The following is an 18489-nucleotide window of genomic DNA, read 5'->3' on the forward strand; positions in this document are numbered from 1 at the left end:
TTAATCAAATCAAAAATATCCTGCTTTAACCTGTAGAAAAACTGCCAACCCTGCACTTTACCCTCGTACAAACATGTTTAGTTTGTCGGTTCATCAGCCAATTTCAATCTTATGTCAATTCTCTGCGATAAAATGATAAACTTTGAAAAGAATCCCATTGTTAACACATAAATTGCAAATCCAATCCAATCACAATCACAATGCTAGTCAGAGAAAAACACAATGACTATATCCAATTCAATAAATGATAGATGAATATAGTCATTGTGAGTGCATTTTCTTTGCATAAATCGGGGAATAGACTCTTAAGTAACTACACAAGTGTCACATTTGGCTTTGCATTCGAAGCAGCTCATGTTTTTAAACGATATTGCGCATTTATTAAAAGCTTTCACATGGATTATTCTGCTTTAGAGTCGATAAGTCGGTGGTAGAAGTAGTTTTCGATATCGTCGTTTATCCTGATCTTTTCCCAATCGCAAACGTCGCTTTAAATACGCTCCTTTAATCAAATGCTATCTCTTTTGTCAAATTTAGCTCACGTTGCTGCGTTTGTACCTCAGTTGTTGTTGTTGTTTAATTTCGACAGGATTATCACCCGTTCGAAACCTTCACGAAGACTTTACAGCTTAGCCCCGTCTAAACTCTGTACATCTGTCCCGTGGGATGAAAAGGGAAAGTGGTGTCTGGGGGGGGCGTGTGTGTGTGTGTTGTGTGTGTGTGAGTGTGTGTGAGTGTGTGTGAGTGTGTGTGGTGTGTGGTGTGTGTGTGTGTGTGTGTGTTGTGTGTGTGTGTGTGTGTGTGTGTGTGTGTGTGTGGGGGGGTGGACTTAAGCAGGGTCTGACCTCGTCCCTGACCGCATCTCCACCTGCTTTCACTTCTGAAGAGCCGACTGCAGCAGGTGCAGGTGCAGGTGCCTCCTCGCCGCGCCCCCTAATGCTTTTCAGACAGATGACCGCTCTTCCCGCCGACTTCAACCTTATATTTGACTGTGCATGTCTCGTCTCTGCCCCCGGTGCCCCTCTCTGCCCTCTCTGCTCCTGTGCTTGTGCCGCAACTGCCCTCTTGTGGACGCGAAGCTGCAACTACAGCCGCTATGCAGGGCTGTAATTTCAGTGGATGCATCGCAAGAGATTACCGTTCAAATTAACCTGCTTATAAGGATTTACCAGGATCATCTCCGTGCAGCTTATGGAGGTGGATATAGAGCTGGACTGATGTGCGGTGAGGGAGATTGTAAGACTGAAATATTCAAAACGATCTAAAATATGGCACAGAAAATTGTATTAACTTGTGGGAAGGGAGATGTCACGATATTAAGTGTTGGTGTCAAGATTATTGACACTAAATTCATTAAAAAGATACTGAAAAACACTATAACTCACTATTACTGAGACACATTTTTGTTTTTTCTTGTGACCAGCTGTATGAAAAATAACTTTCTGACTGACAAAACAATGTATATATGACAAAAATAGCCAGATAAAAAAGTACTATAACTATAATGTAATTGTAAATAAAAAATGTTGCTTCTAAAAGAATGATTATTTTTTAGTTCTTACTTAATCCATTAACAGACTAATCTTGACATCCCTAGTTAAGAGTAGGTACCACAGTAATAACATTTTAAACTCAATTGCAATACGTGCCATACCACAATATATAATAAAAAACACAATATTTTAGGTACAATTTAAATTTTCAATACAAAACAATAGACTCGCTTGAAAAAGAAAGGGATTTGTGATCTCTGTGGGACTTTCCTGGTTAAATAAAGGTTAAAAAAAACATGTGGCACTAGATCTGAAGACAACTGTTTATATCTACCGTTGTTTCGATGCTAATTTTAGTATCGATTCGCGTTTGCTTTTCGATGCTTTTGACAAGTTCAGAGTGCAGTGGGCTTTACGTAACCAGGACTAACCTAGGCCTAAAACTGAACCAGAAGATGTAGATACAATAGTATAAAATGTCATCGCGTCCCACAAAGAGCCTTTTGTTTCCTCCTCCCTTTCCGTCACTCGCCAAAACTAGCGCTGTAACTTTTTTAAAAAATCCACTTTTTCACTGACATTTTTGCTGCTAAAAATAAGCTGTTCTGGTCCGGGAGGCGTGTGCGCGCACTCCACTGCCGCCCGGGTTTAAATAGTTTATGGAGCGAGCGGCGGAGGCTAGCGCTGCGTTTACATGTGAAACCCAAAAAGCACACGAGCGCCACATGTCCCTGAGTCACAGATGGGTAAAAATACACCCGTCTGTGTAATTAGGCAGCTCCATAAAGTCCCGGGACGGAGAAAGGTCGGGGGTTCGACTCCCTCTGCCAAACGGGACCAGCCCTGCAGGCACACGAGGCATAAAACACTCTTATACAGACGTTTGTAGTTGATAAATCGTAATAACTGCTCCATAATTAGCCTCAATAAAGCACAAAGAACGACTTTACACTCATACTGAACAAGCTGTTTATTCAGATTGAATCAGACTTAGTAACTACTTAATGAAGGTTAGGGATTTAATTACGTATTTTCAAAGTCTTTCTTAATAAACTATTTGTTCTGAATGAATTAAGTCAGTAACACTTTAGAATTAGGCATAGATATAAAGCATTTATAATTTCTCATTGACAATAATAAACTTCATAATTTACAATCGTTTTTAATTTTTTTTACAAATTATAAACAAAAAATAACTAATCATTAACCACAACGCATTTATGTCAAGCATTTATAAATGTATAAATTAACAAAAATAAACTAATCCTTGACATTAACTTGCCCTAACCATAACTTAACCCTAGGAAATGATTATTAAATGATTAGTTTGTTTGTCAGTGAGTAATACATATTTTAACTGATACTTTTAAGTCTTTCTTCAGGCTTTATTAAGGCTTTTAAATGCGTTATAAAAACTGTTACAAATCGTGTGAAAGAAGGGTGAATATTAAAGAGTTTGTGCTCAGCTTCAGACGTAGTGTTTCCCCAGATTCATTCACGCTGCTGCTGCTGCTGTTGTTGTTGTGTCCTTGGGCAAAACACTTGACCCACTTTCCCCAACGTGGCGGTCGATTGAGGCAGCTGTGGCTCCTGAAGCTAATGTTGAGACTAATGACTAACATTGTAATTATGATTCGCTATAAGAGAAAAGCAGGATAAATCAATAAAAAAACAATTTGAAATGCCAACCAATCATTTTATAATCTAAACTAATGATGTCACGGTCTTATTTCTTCTTCATCTATAACCTACTGCCGCGAATACTACTATAGTATTCATTATTATTTTTTATTTTTTTACCTTCTTTTAATTTGACAGGGAATGTTCATCTGGGATTTCTTTTATTTCTTTTTCAGTGGTGTGTACTGGTCCCTATTGTACATGTTTTTTTGTTTTTAAAAAAAGACTGGTGTGAGGATATGTAGGTAAAAACACCTGGAGTCAAAAATACATGATGCGACAATTTTTAGAGCTGTTTAATGTACAAAAAAAGACATTTGCATCTGATTAAAAGTGCTGTGCCTGATTTTTAACGTCCTAAAAACATGGGGGGAAAAATAACCAGTTTTTATCTGTTAAACGTACAGTATTTCTCTATTTTGTCATTTATTCTTAGCATTTTTTTAAAGTTTTTTGTACATGTTTTTAGTTATAAAATCAAAGCCAGGACCCTGTTGCTGTGAAGCGAGAGCACTGAGCACTGCGCCACTTTGAGGCCACTACTGTTACTGCAAGATTTAGAGCTGCTAATTTAAAAAAAAAAAAGTTGCTCAATATCCCAACTCTGACAAATTGCATTAGTAATCTTTGAGCAATGATCCATTATTCACTGACAATGGGTTATCACTGTTATACCAGCATATATATATATATATATATATTATATATATATATATATATATATATGAATTAGAAATGCACAGTATATGCTTTTCCCTTATTGTCATCGTTGAACATCAGTCACGCAAAGATAGAGGAGGATTTTATTTAACACAAGCTCAATGTTTGACTTTTGTCTCGCTCATAAAACCCACTGAGACTCGAGGACAAGAAGCAGAATTACAGTTTACACAGTAACAATAACAGGCCTCCCACAGAAGCAGGTCTGAAACAGGACTAAAGCAGGACTAAAGCAGGACTAAAGCAGGACTAAAGCAGGACTAAAGCAGGACTAAAGCAGGTCTAAAGCAGGACTAAAGCAGGACTAAAGCAGGTCTAAAGCAGGACTAAAGCAGGACTAAAGCAGGACTAAAGCAGGTCTAAAGCAGGACTAAAGCAGGACTAAAGCAGGACTAAAGCAGGACTAAAGCAGGTCTAAAGCTGGACTAAAGCAGGTCTAAAGCAGGACTAAAGCAGGTCTAAAGCAGGACTAAAGCAGGACTAAAGCAGGACTAAAGCAGGTCTAAAGCAGGACTAAAGCAGGACTAAAGCAGGTCTAAAGCAGGACTAAAGCAGGACTAAAGCAGGTCTAAAGCAGGACTAAAGCAGAACTAAAGCAGGACTAAAGCAGGACTAAAGCAGGACTAAAGCAGGACTAAAGCATGTCTAAAGCAGGACTGAAGCAGGACTGAAGCAGGACTAAAGCAGGACTAAAGCAGGACTGAAGCAGGACTGAAGCAGGTCTGAAGAAGGTCTAAAGCAGGACTAAAACAGGACTAAAGCAGGTCTAAAGAAGATCTGAAGCAGGACTAAAGCAGGACTAAAGCAGGACTAAAGCAGGACTAAAGCATGTCTAAATCAGGACTAAAGCAGGACTGAAGCAGGTCTGAAGAAGGTCTAAAGCAGGACTAAAACAGGACTAAAGCAGGTCTAAAGAAGATCTGAAGCAGGACTAAAGCAGGACTAAAGCAGGACTAAAGCAGGACTAAAGCAGGACTAAAGCAGGTCTGAAGCAGGACTAAAGCAGGTCTAAAGCAGGTCTGAAGAAGGTCTAAAGCAGGACTAAAACAGGACTAAAGCAGGTCTAAAGAAGGTCTGAAGCAGGACTAAAACAGGACTAAAGCAGGTCTAAAGCAGGTCTAAAGAAGGTCTAAAACAGGACTAAAGCAGGTCTAAAGCAGGTCTAAAACAGGACTAAAGCAAGACTAAAGCAAGACTAAAGCAGGACTAAAGCAGGACTATAGCAGGACTATAGCAGGACTGAAGCAAGACTGAAGCAAGACTGAAGCAAGACTGAAGCAAGACTGAAGCAAGGCTAAAGCAAGGCTAAAGCAAGGCTAAAGCAGGGCTATAGCAGGGCTATAGCAGTACGTTTTGGACCTTGTAGGCGCTGTTTTAATCCCAGTTCGATCCTATTTGAGTCCTATTTTATTCCTTGTTTGGATCTGATTCATTCTTCGTTTGGAAGTTGTATTTGAAAAAGGCCTAAACATTAAGATTCATCTTCATAACCGCATATCAATAGAACTTCTTAAAGCGACTAACTACGCAGCTGACACAACAGTTCGACTCCAGTCTTAGTGACGATTCCATAAATGGAGCACACGTTTCCACAATAAGGGTCACAGCTGGAATAATCCAATTGTTACTATTATTAGCCTGGTTTTGCCTGCTTTCTAAAGACGACAAACACCTCAGCTGGAAAAGGCTTCGGGAGGTGTGGCTAACGCTAACGGCCACGATTACTCTCTGATGTGTTTTAATCCTCCTCATAACACGGCAACGGACCAGAAGATTATAACAGAGGGATAACGACGACGGACCCCAAGCTGTTTTTTTCCATGACAGCGATGGACAGTAGAGTTTAGGCGAATGGAAATATGTCAAGGAACGATGTTGAGCGATTCGAGCTACAAACAAACACAACAATTATGGGACGGGTCAAAGAAGGACAGGATGGAGTAGGAAAGTGCAGGGCGAAACCGACTATTGGGCACTGAACTGAACGAGAAGCGGGAAAATGATTGGTCGCGGTTGGTTCCTGAATGTAAATGTCAATCTGCACACAAAAAAGAGTTGTTTTCCAGACTTCCGTCCTTGTGAAATAAAAGTGAAGAAAGTTAGCGTGTCAGTTAGTTGTCAGTTGCTTTCAATTAGTAATACAATAAGTAGATACATTTGTAGAATCATATATTCATTTGAATTTTACTGAGACTGAGACTAAACTCGGAACTAAACCTAGATTAGATTAGGACTAAACCACGACGAGAACAGGACCAAACGAGATTTACATTTGCGCTCAAACTGGGTCAAAACAAGAGTGTGTGTGAACGCAGCTCAAGTCGTTCACATGTGTTGTAATCGTTGTTTATAAATGCATTTTTGCTCATTTCTTTGTGCGTTAAGTGCCCATGACAGGTTGGATGACTCGCTACTAAAATACAGTTAAGATAAATATATTTTGAATTTTGCTAAAGAATTGTTAAAAAAGATGATCACAGAATGTAATTGATGACATCACACGAGGAAACAGTGTGCAAAAACTAATCTAATCTAACTTTTTTTTTTAATTGACAAATAAAAGTATACAAGAACACTTTTATTTTGTCGAATTCATGTTTAGAGAGTCCAAAAAGTTGTGTAAAAAGTGTAAATTAGGGATAAACTAGAATGAGGGTCTCTAGTGTGATGTCACTTCCTGTCATTTTATTTTTCAACACTTTCCCCACAAATACCTACTTGATTGGTGTAAAACTATAATTTATATTTACGACAGATATAAATACACTAAATTAAGTCAAAATTAGACAGTTTTACAAACCTGTCATAGGCACTTTAACCTTACCACTGTAACTATCACTATTTTGGGCAAATTGCACTTGTTTGGAGACTTGTGCGTTGCAAGTCCATTCTATTCCCGTGCACATTCTGTTTGCTCTGAAAACATTGCTTCCGAGAACGATGCTGTGTTTTTCTTTGTGGTGAAATTGCACTTTGCCGAAGGTAGATTAACAGCGGCGTACAAGCCCAGTGTGTGAATGAAATGCAAATACTAGACACAATAACTGTGAACCACAGAAGTCGGCTGTGAGCTTTGGTATGTCTGCACATCTGAAACCAAAGTGCATTTAAATGGCTCATATTTCGCTAAAAAAATGTCCCTGCTTCGCTCAAGTTTCTGTCCTTCCTTTCCCCAGTGGCATTTCTCACATCCATAAATCTTTATTTATGATTTATGAATAATTAAGTGACACAATTCCTTCCTTCCTCATTCCTTTATTTCATATTAGCAGAAATTATAGGCCCCAACTAAGTCAATTGTGTTTAAAATAATCATGCAACTTATTTTTTATTTTCTAACTGTAGATTATAAGAAAACAATTCAAACAAACAAACAAACAAACACAATTTCTTTAATTTACTTACTCAACTTCTTTGTCCTGTATAAAGCCATTGTATTCTGTATTATACCACAGTTTTATTAAACAGAACAAACGTTTTAGTAAAAGGTTCAATCCAAATCCACTTAAATAGCACATTTTATAAACGGAACAGATTCCAGAGTGCTGCACAAATTCAAAATATTTAAAGGTATTATAAGTGCACAATTTGATCATACTAGTGTCAAAACAATAAAACTAGTCACATCAAATCCAAGCCAAATCATACAACCACAGAATAGCAATAAGTTCGTCAAATAAATTAAAATAAATAAATCAAACACAGAGGACCACACAACTCACAGTGTTTATTGCCATTGTCAGTGAACACAAACCAGGAAGTCACTTCTGTGATTCATGTGCAGCATACAATTATGCACTCTGTAACTTTAGATATGGAAAACAAACGGTTTGAATAACTTGTGGGTCTCCTCTGCTCAGATCTGACCTGTAACATGGCCTGCTGGCATCACTTGTGGAGATGGGTATGTTTAATGCCATGCTGTGGAACAATCCACACAAAAGATGAGCGGATGACAGGCAGACCTTACTCCAGAAAAATAAGATACAATGTGCATTTTTTACAATGTGAGATTCAGAACGGAGTGTTTCTGACGCTCGGAGGGAGAGGACTTTCCATACTACTAAAATAACCATTAGTTGCATCCATACTCTTAAAATTAACCATCCAATGTCTTTAAAAAGTGTTTTATATTTTTGCCCGCATCATTTTATTGCCTTTATTTCCTTTACATGTCTGTCTTGTCTGGCGCCTCTCCCAAACACCCAGAGGCCACACTCCGACTCCTTTCCCGTTTCCAGTCGGGACATGTCCCGCTCGGCTGTCACAAACTCTGTCCTTTTGTACATCTGACACATGTTTTGCCGTCTCGTTTTCCCAGCTGTGGGAATGTTCCTTTTCTTTGCTTTTTTCGCGTGCGGCCCGGAGAGTTTGTCAGTTTGGCGAGAAGAGCGGGAGACGGTGGCGGTCCCGGCTGATATAGTGCGCTGGTGCCTAGGTGTCACTGCGGGGGCGGGTCCGGAGTGTGGGGGGGGGGTGATAGCAAGGTCACGGCGACTCCGAGCGCTCAGCCTTGCTTTGGGAACTGTGAAATTCCTGTCGCGTCTACTTCGGTAATTGTTTGTGGCTGGAAATACTTCACACATTCAAACATAGAAAGGTGTAGGACTTTGGCTCGTTTCAGTAGAGTGCATTTTCTCAAACATATTACAACTCAGTCTCCATTTTTGATACTAACGAACGTGCACGATACTCGAACAGCGATTCCGATAACGCGATGATTGTTTAAAGAAAAGAACGCTCTCTTTTTAGTCGATAAATTGTAATTTTCCACACAAAACAACAGTACTGTCTGTTTCCCTGTTTTCTTTTACTAGTTATGATAATGCTCAAGATAATTTTAAAACTGTTCAAGAAATGTCACATATTGTCATTTTTTTTTACCTGTTCAAATGAGTTTCTTAGTTTCGAACAGTACCTGATTTGATGATCCTAGTACAATTGTATATATTTTCTGATTATAGCCCATTATGACATGTATTTAAAGTGTATAGCCAGCAGTAGAAGCAGTGGAAGTAGTAGTAAAGTAACAGTTGTAGCAGTTCTAGTTGTAGTAGTTAAACGAGCAGAAAAAAGTTAGAGTTGACACGTTTCTGATGAAGTTTTGTTCAATAAAACGTAATATCAGGTGTAAAAAGCACTTAAAGGATTAGTCAAGTGTGAAGTTATCATCACGTGACATTGTCTTTCCCGTGTGCTTGACATTGTCCTCCCGTTCTCCTCTCTCTGTGTGTTTTGTGTGTGGAGGGCAGGCGAGCGTGGGCAGGGCCACAGCCTTTGTGGAGTTTATGCGGCTGGATTACAGCTCTGTCACTCGCCGTTTGTGTGGCTCAAACACAGACGCTCATGCGGATCCGGCGGACGAGCTCGTTTAGCCCCGCCAACACGGATTTAGCCTTTTTAACAGCTACGACCGCTCACGGGAAAGAAGGGAGACACAGAGAGAGAGATATTTGAACCGTTTTTGACATATGGACTTGAGAAATTAACTTAAACTAAGACATTTAAACCGTTTTGAACCATTTGTGACATATGGACTTGAGATATGAACTTAAACAAAGACATTTAAACAATTTTTAACCATTTTTGACAAGATATGAACTTAAACTAAGACATTTAAACCATTTTGAACCATTTTCGACAATATATTAACTCAAACTAAGACATTTTAACCATTTTTAACCATTTTTCACATACAGATTCGAGGGATTAACTACTAACTTAAAGACCGTTTTGTACCGTTTTGACTTATGGACTCAAGATACTGCTGCAACATAACTAACAAGAAGAAATTGTGGTCGAAGGGAAAGTAAAGAATATTTTTTTTATTTGATTTGAAGGACACCAAGTTTAGGTTGAGGTCCAACTTTGTCTTTTTTACAGACATTTAATGGAAAGTTTTGGATTCCCGCATCTTTTATTTTTTTGCATTTGGTTGGAAGATCCTTACTTAACTTGCTAGAAGTCATCATCATTTTGGATTGATATTGATTGAAATAGAAGACCTTCGAGTTTCGAGTTACACCTTGGCACCAAATCCGCCACATTTCGAGATAAAACGAGCATTTAGCCCTGAGCTAGAAGCTACTCGACTTTTGTATCGTCTGCGATCTGTCGTGTTTCTTCTTTTTGCTTGTCGGATGTGGCGTTCCCGATGTGCCCGGCGAGAGGATGAACACCGACGAGCGTGAGTGAGCGAGGGATGTCCAGTTGTAGGTAGAGAGCGAGCGGGCAGGAGGGAGGAGTGACGGAGCAGAAGCAGAGCCGGCCCACAGTCCTGGTGGGGGTGGACTTTTGGTGCTTTGTGTGCGGAAAACACCACCGGACACCAGCTGGCCCCCGAGAGGAGATGTCATTTGTTTTACAGTGAGCGTGAGCGAGAGCGTCCAGGGCGAAACCAGACCTATCTCTGCCCCATCTGGTGATGCATCTGGACTTTACCAACCCCCTTTGAAGGATCCCCCCCACCCCTCATTCCCGCGCGTTCACATTTTCCAAGGAGATTCAGCCGGGATGTGGCACTTTTGGGATTAAACTTTCTGAAGAGGAGGAAAGCTGAATGGTTTGCGGATTCGCGTGAGGTTTTGGGGCAGATTTTGTCGAGTGAGCAGCAGCAGCAGCATCAAGGGTGGTGGAGGCGGCGGTCATGTGGAGCTAGGTCGACCCGAGCAGCCCTCATGCCCGTCGCCATGCTCCCGCGCCCTCAGCCCGCGGCCCGGTCCGACTGGAGGTTCCAGAACGCGGTGGGGGTGGACTGCAGCGCCCCTGAGCCGCGCTGCATCTGGGTGGCAGTGCTGCGCGGCGCCACCGGTCCCACGGAGACAGCCATGCCGAGTGGGCACAGCGGCGCATACCAGCCCAGGGTAAGCGGGGTCAGCGCGCGTCCACTCAAACACAACGGGAGGAGCCCAGTGGGATTGGGGAACGCCAAGATGGGTCGGTTGATCGATATATCGTGATTATTCAGGTGACAAGATAATCGTAAAGACCAGAAAATAATTGTAGAAGCAAATTTAAGTATTTTTTGTTCAATACGTTGCCCAAAAATAGACTCGAACGTAAAGAACTTGATTTTATCTGGACGTTTTTGTCACATTTAACTTTATTTTGTCTCTCAGAAATCTTAATGATTTCACTGTTGCTTAGTCACAGTCTCATTAATCGTGAATAATCGTGAATTCGTGATGTTTTTTCTCTCAATAATCGTAACAATGAAACTTGATATCGTGTGATCTGATAATGACCTGATAATGATATTATGACTGATGATACAGTGGGGATGTCACAATCTCACAGTTTAGTGTCACATAAGCCTGTCACCATAGTTACTGTATCGACTTATCGTTCCATAAATGAGAGAAGGAACAGTATATGTTGGGACTCAATCTTGATCGCTTGTACCATTTCTTTGCATTAGTTGGGAAATGTTTTGTAGTACAATGTAGAGTAACTCATGTAATTATAAGCAACTAAGTAAGTACTAAAAGTGTTTGGTTTGGCTGTTTATTTGTTGCAGCTCGTGCTTTTTAACAATATTAACGATACCATTTAGAACATGGTTTACTGGGACTGCTTTATTGTCTCAGAAGTATATATATATATATATCAATATTTAGTTACCGTAGTTTGGTTATATTGTGACCTGAATAGACATGACCAACCAAACAAAATGGATAATAATAGATAATAAGTTGTATTCTTCTGTCAGATGGCTGTTTACCTCTTGACTTTCATGTAATCAAACGTTATCATGACATTTTAATTTACTCAAGAACATAATGCAGCAGTTGGAGTCCAATTGTTGAAAAACTCACTTAAAACAGTAAGTAACCACATCAGATATATATTTTATGATGCGGCAGCTGCACTTTATCTTAGTCCCGCGACAATTCTGTCAACTTTGCGCCGTTACGTGACACAAAAACGTCTTCTAAAATCCGTTGTCGCTCACACGAGACACGAGGTAAATCCCCTCTGCGGCGTGTCCATTGTTTAAAGTGCGAAAGGCATTTAGCCGCTGACAGATCGCTGAAGTGTAAACCGTTACCGTTGGCTCCTCTCTCTCTCGTAAGTCATTTCCACACCTGTCATTTACATATGATTTAAAGGCAAACTCTACCGTAACGCGGGGAACGTCTGATCTCCCCGTCGTTTTCGCTTCGAGGGGGGCCTTTTTCTTTTCGTTTAAATTAGTGGCTGGAGAAAACGTGCGAGCTGCAAGTGACACTTTTAGCGCGGCGCGAGGAGGGGCAGCAGAAGGCCCCCCACCATCCCCCCTCAAAACGCGCCCAGAATACAGGGCAACGCCGCATGTTTCATGTCGGAGAATCGTACCGTATGTGTCGTCGCTGCGTTTGTACGTCGAGACCATCCCCCCCTCTTTCCCCCCCGTTTGTGTTTGTTTTAAATGGGTTACACAGTTTTGGAAACGCACGTGTTAAAAGTGGGGGAGGAGTGGACGCCGCTGTTGCGTTGGTCGAGATGGAAACGTCGCCCTCGAGTTCGACGCGTCTTGATTCCGTGCGAGATCCGGAGTCTGTTTTGGCTACGCTTTTGAGAGTTATCGGACGTTATCAGTTCAGTTCGAGGGATTCGCTGACTCGTGACAAAGTCTGCAACTGGCAATTGTGTTTGGAGCGTTTAAAAGTGAAGTAATAGTTGTTATAGTTTGTTATAGTTTGTTAGAGGCCACGTACAAACACGTTTATGTCATAAAAGAGAGGGGTCATTTCTGCTAAAACGGTGCTGTTCTCAGACTTTGATGGAGGCAGAAATGATCGTAGTTGGTGAAAATGTTTGAGTCTTTTAATTTGTGGTGCTATAAATCAGATAATATATTGGCATTTGTAATTCTGATGGATTAAAACATACTTTTTCATTCATGTTTGTGTTAAAATTGCACTTTTTGCCTTGTCAAACAGAATTCAATGTTGGCAGTTTTTGTTTTTTATATTTTATTTTACCAAAACTTTTGATATTGTGGTAGATGGGTAGAAAAAATACTGTTTATTAAAAGTACATTGTAAGTTACAGTGACTTCATTTGAATATTTGTGAGGGCCAAAACTTTATAAAGTAAGTTCCCAACCCAACTGTAGATGTACTGTGGATTTAAACTTACCACCATGTCACACATTGTCTTTGGGAACAAATATATTTTAGTATATAATTTCCACTTTAAATGCATAGAAAGGAACATTCTGATGTAGAAAATATATTTACTTGGTAACTTGGACCAAAAAGGTGAAACAAACTACTATAAAAGGTCGACACAGGAAACAAACAATACATTTATTCACAACTATTCTAAAAGTAAATCAGTTATTATAGTAGATGCAGTTGGACTAATATATATTACTGCATACTGGAGCCTAAACGATTCAATGGAGTGAGTGAAAAGTGTATTTTGTTTTGTTCATAAGAATATATTTTGTTGGGGCAAATATTGACGTTCAAAAAGAAGACGAGGCAGCGCCAGTTTGTTTTCATATCAGAATCTTAAAAATGGTCAATTGCAGCTTATTTTTCTTCATTTATGTAAGTCTTATGAGGAGTGTTGCTCCGTTTCCTTCCTCCGTTGGTGCGGTGTTCTACCTGTTCCACCTGTACAAAAAACACTCTTAAAACCTGCGTCCCATTGTGGAAAACATCCCGGGACACGCTCGCCGCGACCGATCCCGGCGAAAGACAAAGAACAATATGTCGTTGGAGCAGGTGATTTGAAAACCTGTTTAACCGACTGACATTGCGTCGTCGGTGAAAGCGGTCGGACGGGTTTGGCGCACACACACGCATCAATATTTTTGACGTGGCGCCGCTGGTTTTAGCGCGGGACGACGAGGAGAGCGGGAGGAACGATTGCTGGAGGCGATCAAGTCCTTCTTTATGGGACCAGATTAATGCTTTTGAGTGATATTCTTTGGATTATGGAACACGTGCGATGCTTCTAGACTTGCAAAGGGGGCTAAAAGTGCCCTCTGTTTTCCTGGTGAGTCATATCTGTATTTACAATTCAGAATGTTTCAAAGTTGTATTATTTCTGAGTACATGATTGTTTTTTAATAACATGAAACATCACCAGTTTGTGAAAGGGAGCTCTAAAACTCACATTAATAGTCTTATTTGTTTTAAAAACCATGTTACTTACACAAAACGTTTAATTTTCAGGTGTAAAACTATATTTTCCTCCCTTTTTCGCTCTGCCTCTTCATGGCTAAGTCCTGTCAATTTAGAATTCAAATTAATCAAACGTCTGATATTAGGAAACATACATTTTCAGGACATAATTTAACAACATATTCAAAGTTGTTGTTAAAATAGCACTAGTAGGTGGCAATTTAGATAATATCGTGAATGTTGTTTTGAAGCTATACAAAATGTTAAAATAGATTATATCGCTTTCAGTGAAAAATGCTACAAAAAGAGCAGATTGAAAATACTAATGAAGAAATGTTTATGTTTTAAACTTGCAATAATGGTATAAGGTGATATTTTTGCGCTTTTTGTGATTCATTTTACAGATAGTTCACATTTATTTGATAATTGAAGCTCAGTAAATGATCAAATATTCAGAACATTTGACTATTGTTATTGGAATGCGTACAACATTATTTTAGCTTTTAATTGTTGTAGATATCGCCCAGCCCATCATAAAACTGTATTTATAACAAAGGAAGGGCAAGAGTAATAGATGCTGTTGTTTTCCAGTCAAAAATAAGGCGTAGTAGTTGAAATTGTAGTAGCAGTAGTCAAAGCATTCATGGTTGTAGTAGTAGTAGTCAAAGCATTCATAGTTGTAGTACTGATAAAGTCAGACTCTGTCAAAACAAAAGCTTAACATTGAAAAAAACTAAATTAAATTGAGACTAATTTAGGACTTTAGGAAAATATAAATTGAAATCTGTCTTTTTCATTAAAAAAACACATTTTCTTTCATAAAAAACTCGATGATGTATGGTATTATTACAATAAATTTAGCTTGTTACGGTACATAGTGCCTCCGTGTATATGTAGTAGTATCTTTTTGCTCTCAGTATTGTTGTAGTCTGGTTTTAATGACAGAAAGTGGTTAGTGATGTTTGTGATAATACTGATGCGTTAAGTTGCGCTGGTGTAACGGCAGTACATATATTACAGTTATTCGGAGCGCATTCACATCTAAAGATCTGTATTTGTAGTACTTTTACTTCACTGGCGCTGCGCTCTGGTCCCTCGGCTCTTGGCAGCGCCCGTCCCTGCTCGGCGCGGGACGTAGACAGCCGGGATTAAACCGCGTTCAGCGTTTGCAGCCTCCTAAATCTCCACTTTTCAAACGGGGTTGCAGCTCTCAGCTTTTTAGACGAGCATTATTGTTCGTCCGCCGCATTCCTCCCGCGGCGCCGCGTCGAGACGGGGACCCGCTGTGTACCGACGCAGGGGGCCGTCGGACCCTAGGACACATCACATTTGTGGCGTTTGCATTGTTTCCTCGTGACGGCTGAGGATGCCGTCGTCGACCAAAGACGCGCCCGGTCGATCGATTAGTCGACGGAAAAGGAGGCGCGCGTTAGTTTGTGTCGCGGTGAACTGATCGTATCTGGCCCGAACTGCGCACAAGTCTGACGTATTTTCCGGACTATAAGTCGCACCGGCCAAAAAATGCATAATAGAGAAGAAAAAAACGTATATAAGTTGCACTGGAGTATGAAATGTGGTTGCAAGTGTGAAAATAACAAATAATATTACATATAAGTTGCTCGGGAATATAAGTATATAAGTATAAATATAAGTATAAGTCGCGCCCCGGCCAAAACTATGAAAAAAGGTGCAACTTATAGTCCAAAAAATATGGTATACACCTACATTTTTTATACACAAAGTACAAACAAATGTGTAAGTAAAAGGCAGATTAAACTCCCTCAGTTTTCAACTAAATCACTCTTTTCTTTTTTTTTATCCTTATAAAATGTAAATAACTATAATAATAATTAATCAGCTGATATAGATGTTGGTCAACTTTTCCCCCGCTTTTTACTGCTTTTTAACTTTTATTTATTGTGACAGTTTGTCTGAGAACACAAACGTACAACTTAAACCCAGTAAATATTGACACGTGATGCCTCATTTTAAAGCTCAGAAGCAACAGAGTTCAGTTTATTTTACAATGGTTCGCTTGTAAAGTTGCTGCAATGGGAGTACAAAAGTATTATTATGATTTTATGACATGTTGAAGTGAAGTAACCTGGTATCGGTTGATATTGGTATCTGAAAAAACAGAAAAAGCTGGATTGGTAATAGAAATGTGTCCAAACTGGTCAAATACAGCCCTTAGACCAATTTTTGCTGGAAAATACCTACTGTCATGTTTTCTATTTTTATTTGTCATTGTTTTATACACGTTAAAGTTATATATATGTTTTTTTTTTCTTTATTAAGTTGTTATGTGTATGGCTGATGATTTAGTGAATGGTCATGTGACACAGGGACCTATGCACTAACAAGTAGGGCTGGGTATTGCCTAGTACCTCGCTATACAATACATGTCCTGATACACGGTCCACGATACGATACAAATCCCAATACTCGGAACTTGATACGATCCTCCTGTCTTCTCATATATTCCTTAAAACCGGTGATAAAAGTTGACTAAAATGATGTTTTGATTAAGTAGAATAACCAAACGTATTAGGATTTCATGTTCACACTGTCCTCAATATCAGAATACAACTGTCCCATGATGAAGTCACATTTTCAACTCCTCAGATTCAACCTTGTTTCAGCAGTTTATAGGTTCAGAAGTGTAGAATGTGGCAATTATTAATGACTTTACATCACGATACACATCTCTGTTCATCACGATATCAATATATTGAGCGCAGCCCTACTAACAAGTAAGCTTGACATTTTTACTGCTGTACTTCTGTTTGACATTTTTATATTTGAAAAAGTCAATAAATAAATGAAGTTAAACGAAAATACCTGCCGTCATAACCTAAATAACAAACATTTTGATACAAACCTTGATTACAAACATGAATGTGCCGTATTAACTGTGTAAAACCACGTCAAATGCAACAAAAACGCTCCATTAATGGTTTCAAACGCTCCTGAACCAGAGAGCTGACGGTTCAATTCCCACTCCCGACATCCCGCGCTGCAGTTGTGTCTTTGGGCATGACACTACCTTCCCCTGACAGTACGAATATGAACAGGGAATGGCAATCACACATATCGTATTCTCCGGAGTATAAGCGACACCAGCCAAAAATGCATGAAATGTCAGTGTGAAAATAATCAACATGTGAAATGCGGCTGTGAAAATAACTAATTATATCACAAATAAGTCGCTCCGGAGTATAAGTCGCACCCAAACTAAGTAAAAATATGCGACTTATAGTCCGGAAAATACGGTATATTGACTCTGTGTCGAAGTACCATGAAATTCTAAGTAAATATACATTATTGCAGTGAAAATACGTCGTTCCTCAATCCTGACATCCTCATCCAGACATTTTACGAGCAGAAAAACGTCTTAAATTTCCAGCTTTGGCGATTATTGTACAATTTATCCACACTTTATCTGTCTCAATCTTAATAAAACCTGACTGGGAACATCGTATCCTCTCCAAGTACTGCTTATTTAGCGTAAATATACATATCTTTGTAATGATAGCTCTCTAATTGATCTCTGAAGTGGAAATGTCCTTAGGCACGCTGCTTATAAAAACACAAGCTTTATTTTCCCCGTTGACTTGAGTTTGACACAGGAAGCGTTTGTGTGGCCTCGCCTATTGCTTTTTATTTGGGATTCGAGCGATTCATTAATTGGCCAGCGGTTCTTTTCCTGTTTGCGTTCCTGTTGTGGGGGGGAGAATTCGGTTTTTAAATGTCTATTCTGAGCCGTGCGACGAGGAGGTTTGCCTTGTCTGGAGCAAACGCCGGCTGTAGGAAGTCAAGTTTAGACCCGAAACCACAGCAAAAACTTTCCAAGAGTCGAGTCGCTTCAACAATGTGACTCCGACTGCCCAGAGCTACACTCGGCAACGACTCTAACGGTTTAGATAGTGCATTTAGAAATGTGTGGTTTCGTTATGGTTGTTTGTTTACGTGGAAACTACTCCCTGGAGTTCCCCCCTGTGTGTTAATATGATCATATGAACTGTGGAAAGAGTTAATAGTCACTAAATTGGAGGATTTCAAACAGCTCAGTATTGACACGCTCCGATAAGACATGTTTAGATTGGCTGTTGAATAGTTGACCTTGGATTTTGGGTGTAAAACAGTAAAAAAAAAGAAGAAAAAAAGCAAGAATTAAAAATGTCTCGTGTGTCTTTGAGCGATTGGTCAAAATAAAAACTGAAAAGCAGCTACAGATTCTACGAAATGTCTACACATTGTTTACTTCAGCTCCAAAGGCCGGGTGATATGGCAGTAATAGTCGTAATATAATATGGATATATCGCAAAAGTATTAATATATCACAAGAAATATCGTAATGAGACCAAAGTTCTCCGTCTGACAGAAATGAACAGTTCTATAGAATGAAAACTTGGAAAATGACAGATTTTTTAGTCATAGTTTTACAAAATTTTACAAAAGTTTTACTAAATTTTACAAAA

At 39.5% G+C, this 18489-nt stretch overlaps 1 protein-coding gene across 11 annotated transcripts in view; it reads left to right on the plus strand.

Annotated features, from left to right (window-relative positions):
- arhgap23a (Rho GTPase activating protein 23a) overlaps positions 1-18489 on the plus strand; it is a 130984-nt gene that overhangs the window by 55726 nt on the left and 56769 nt on the right. For 8 of the 11 annotated variants that reach the window (XM_072442916.1, XM_072442917.1, XM_072442918.1 and 5 more), the window contains exon 1: positions 10478-10756. The exons of 2 other annotated variants lie outside the window; for them this stretch is intronic. In XM_072442916.1, the coding sequence (XP_072299017.1) occupies positions 10571-10756 (186 nt within the window). In that variant the 5' untranslated portion in view covers positions 10478-10570. Of the gene's footprint in view, positions 1-10477; positions 10757-13813; positions 13881-18489 lie in introns of those variants that run through there. One more of the 11 variants, XM_072442921.1, reaches the window with a different exon arrangement.

The sequence above is a fragment of the Eucyclogobius newberryi genome, unplaced genomic scaffold (genome assembly GCF_026437365.1).
Source record: "Eucyclogobius newberryi isolate DKJ021-1_F unplaced genomic scaffold, fEucNew1.0.hap1 SCAF_13, whole genome shotgun sequence".
NCBI classification, from domain to species: domain Eukaryota; kingdom Metazoa; phylum Chordata; class Actinopteri; order Gobiiformes; family Gobiidae; genus Eucyclogobius; species Eucyclogobius newberryi.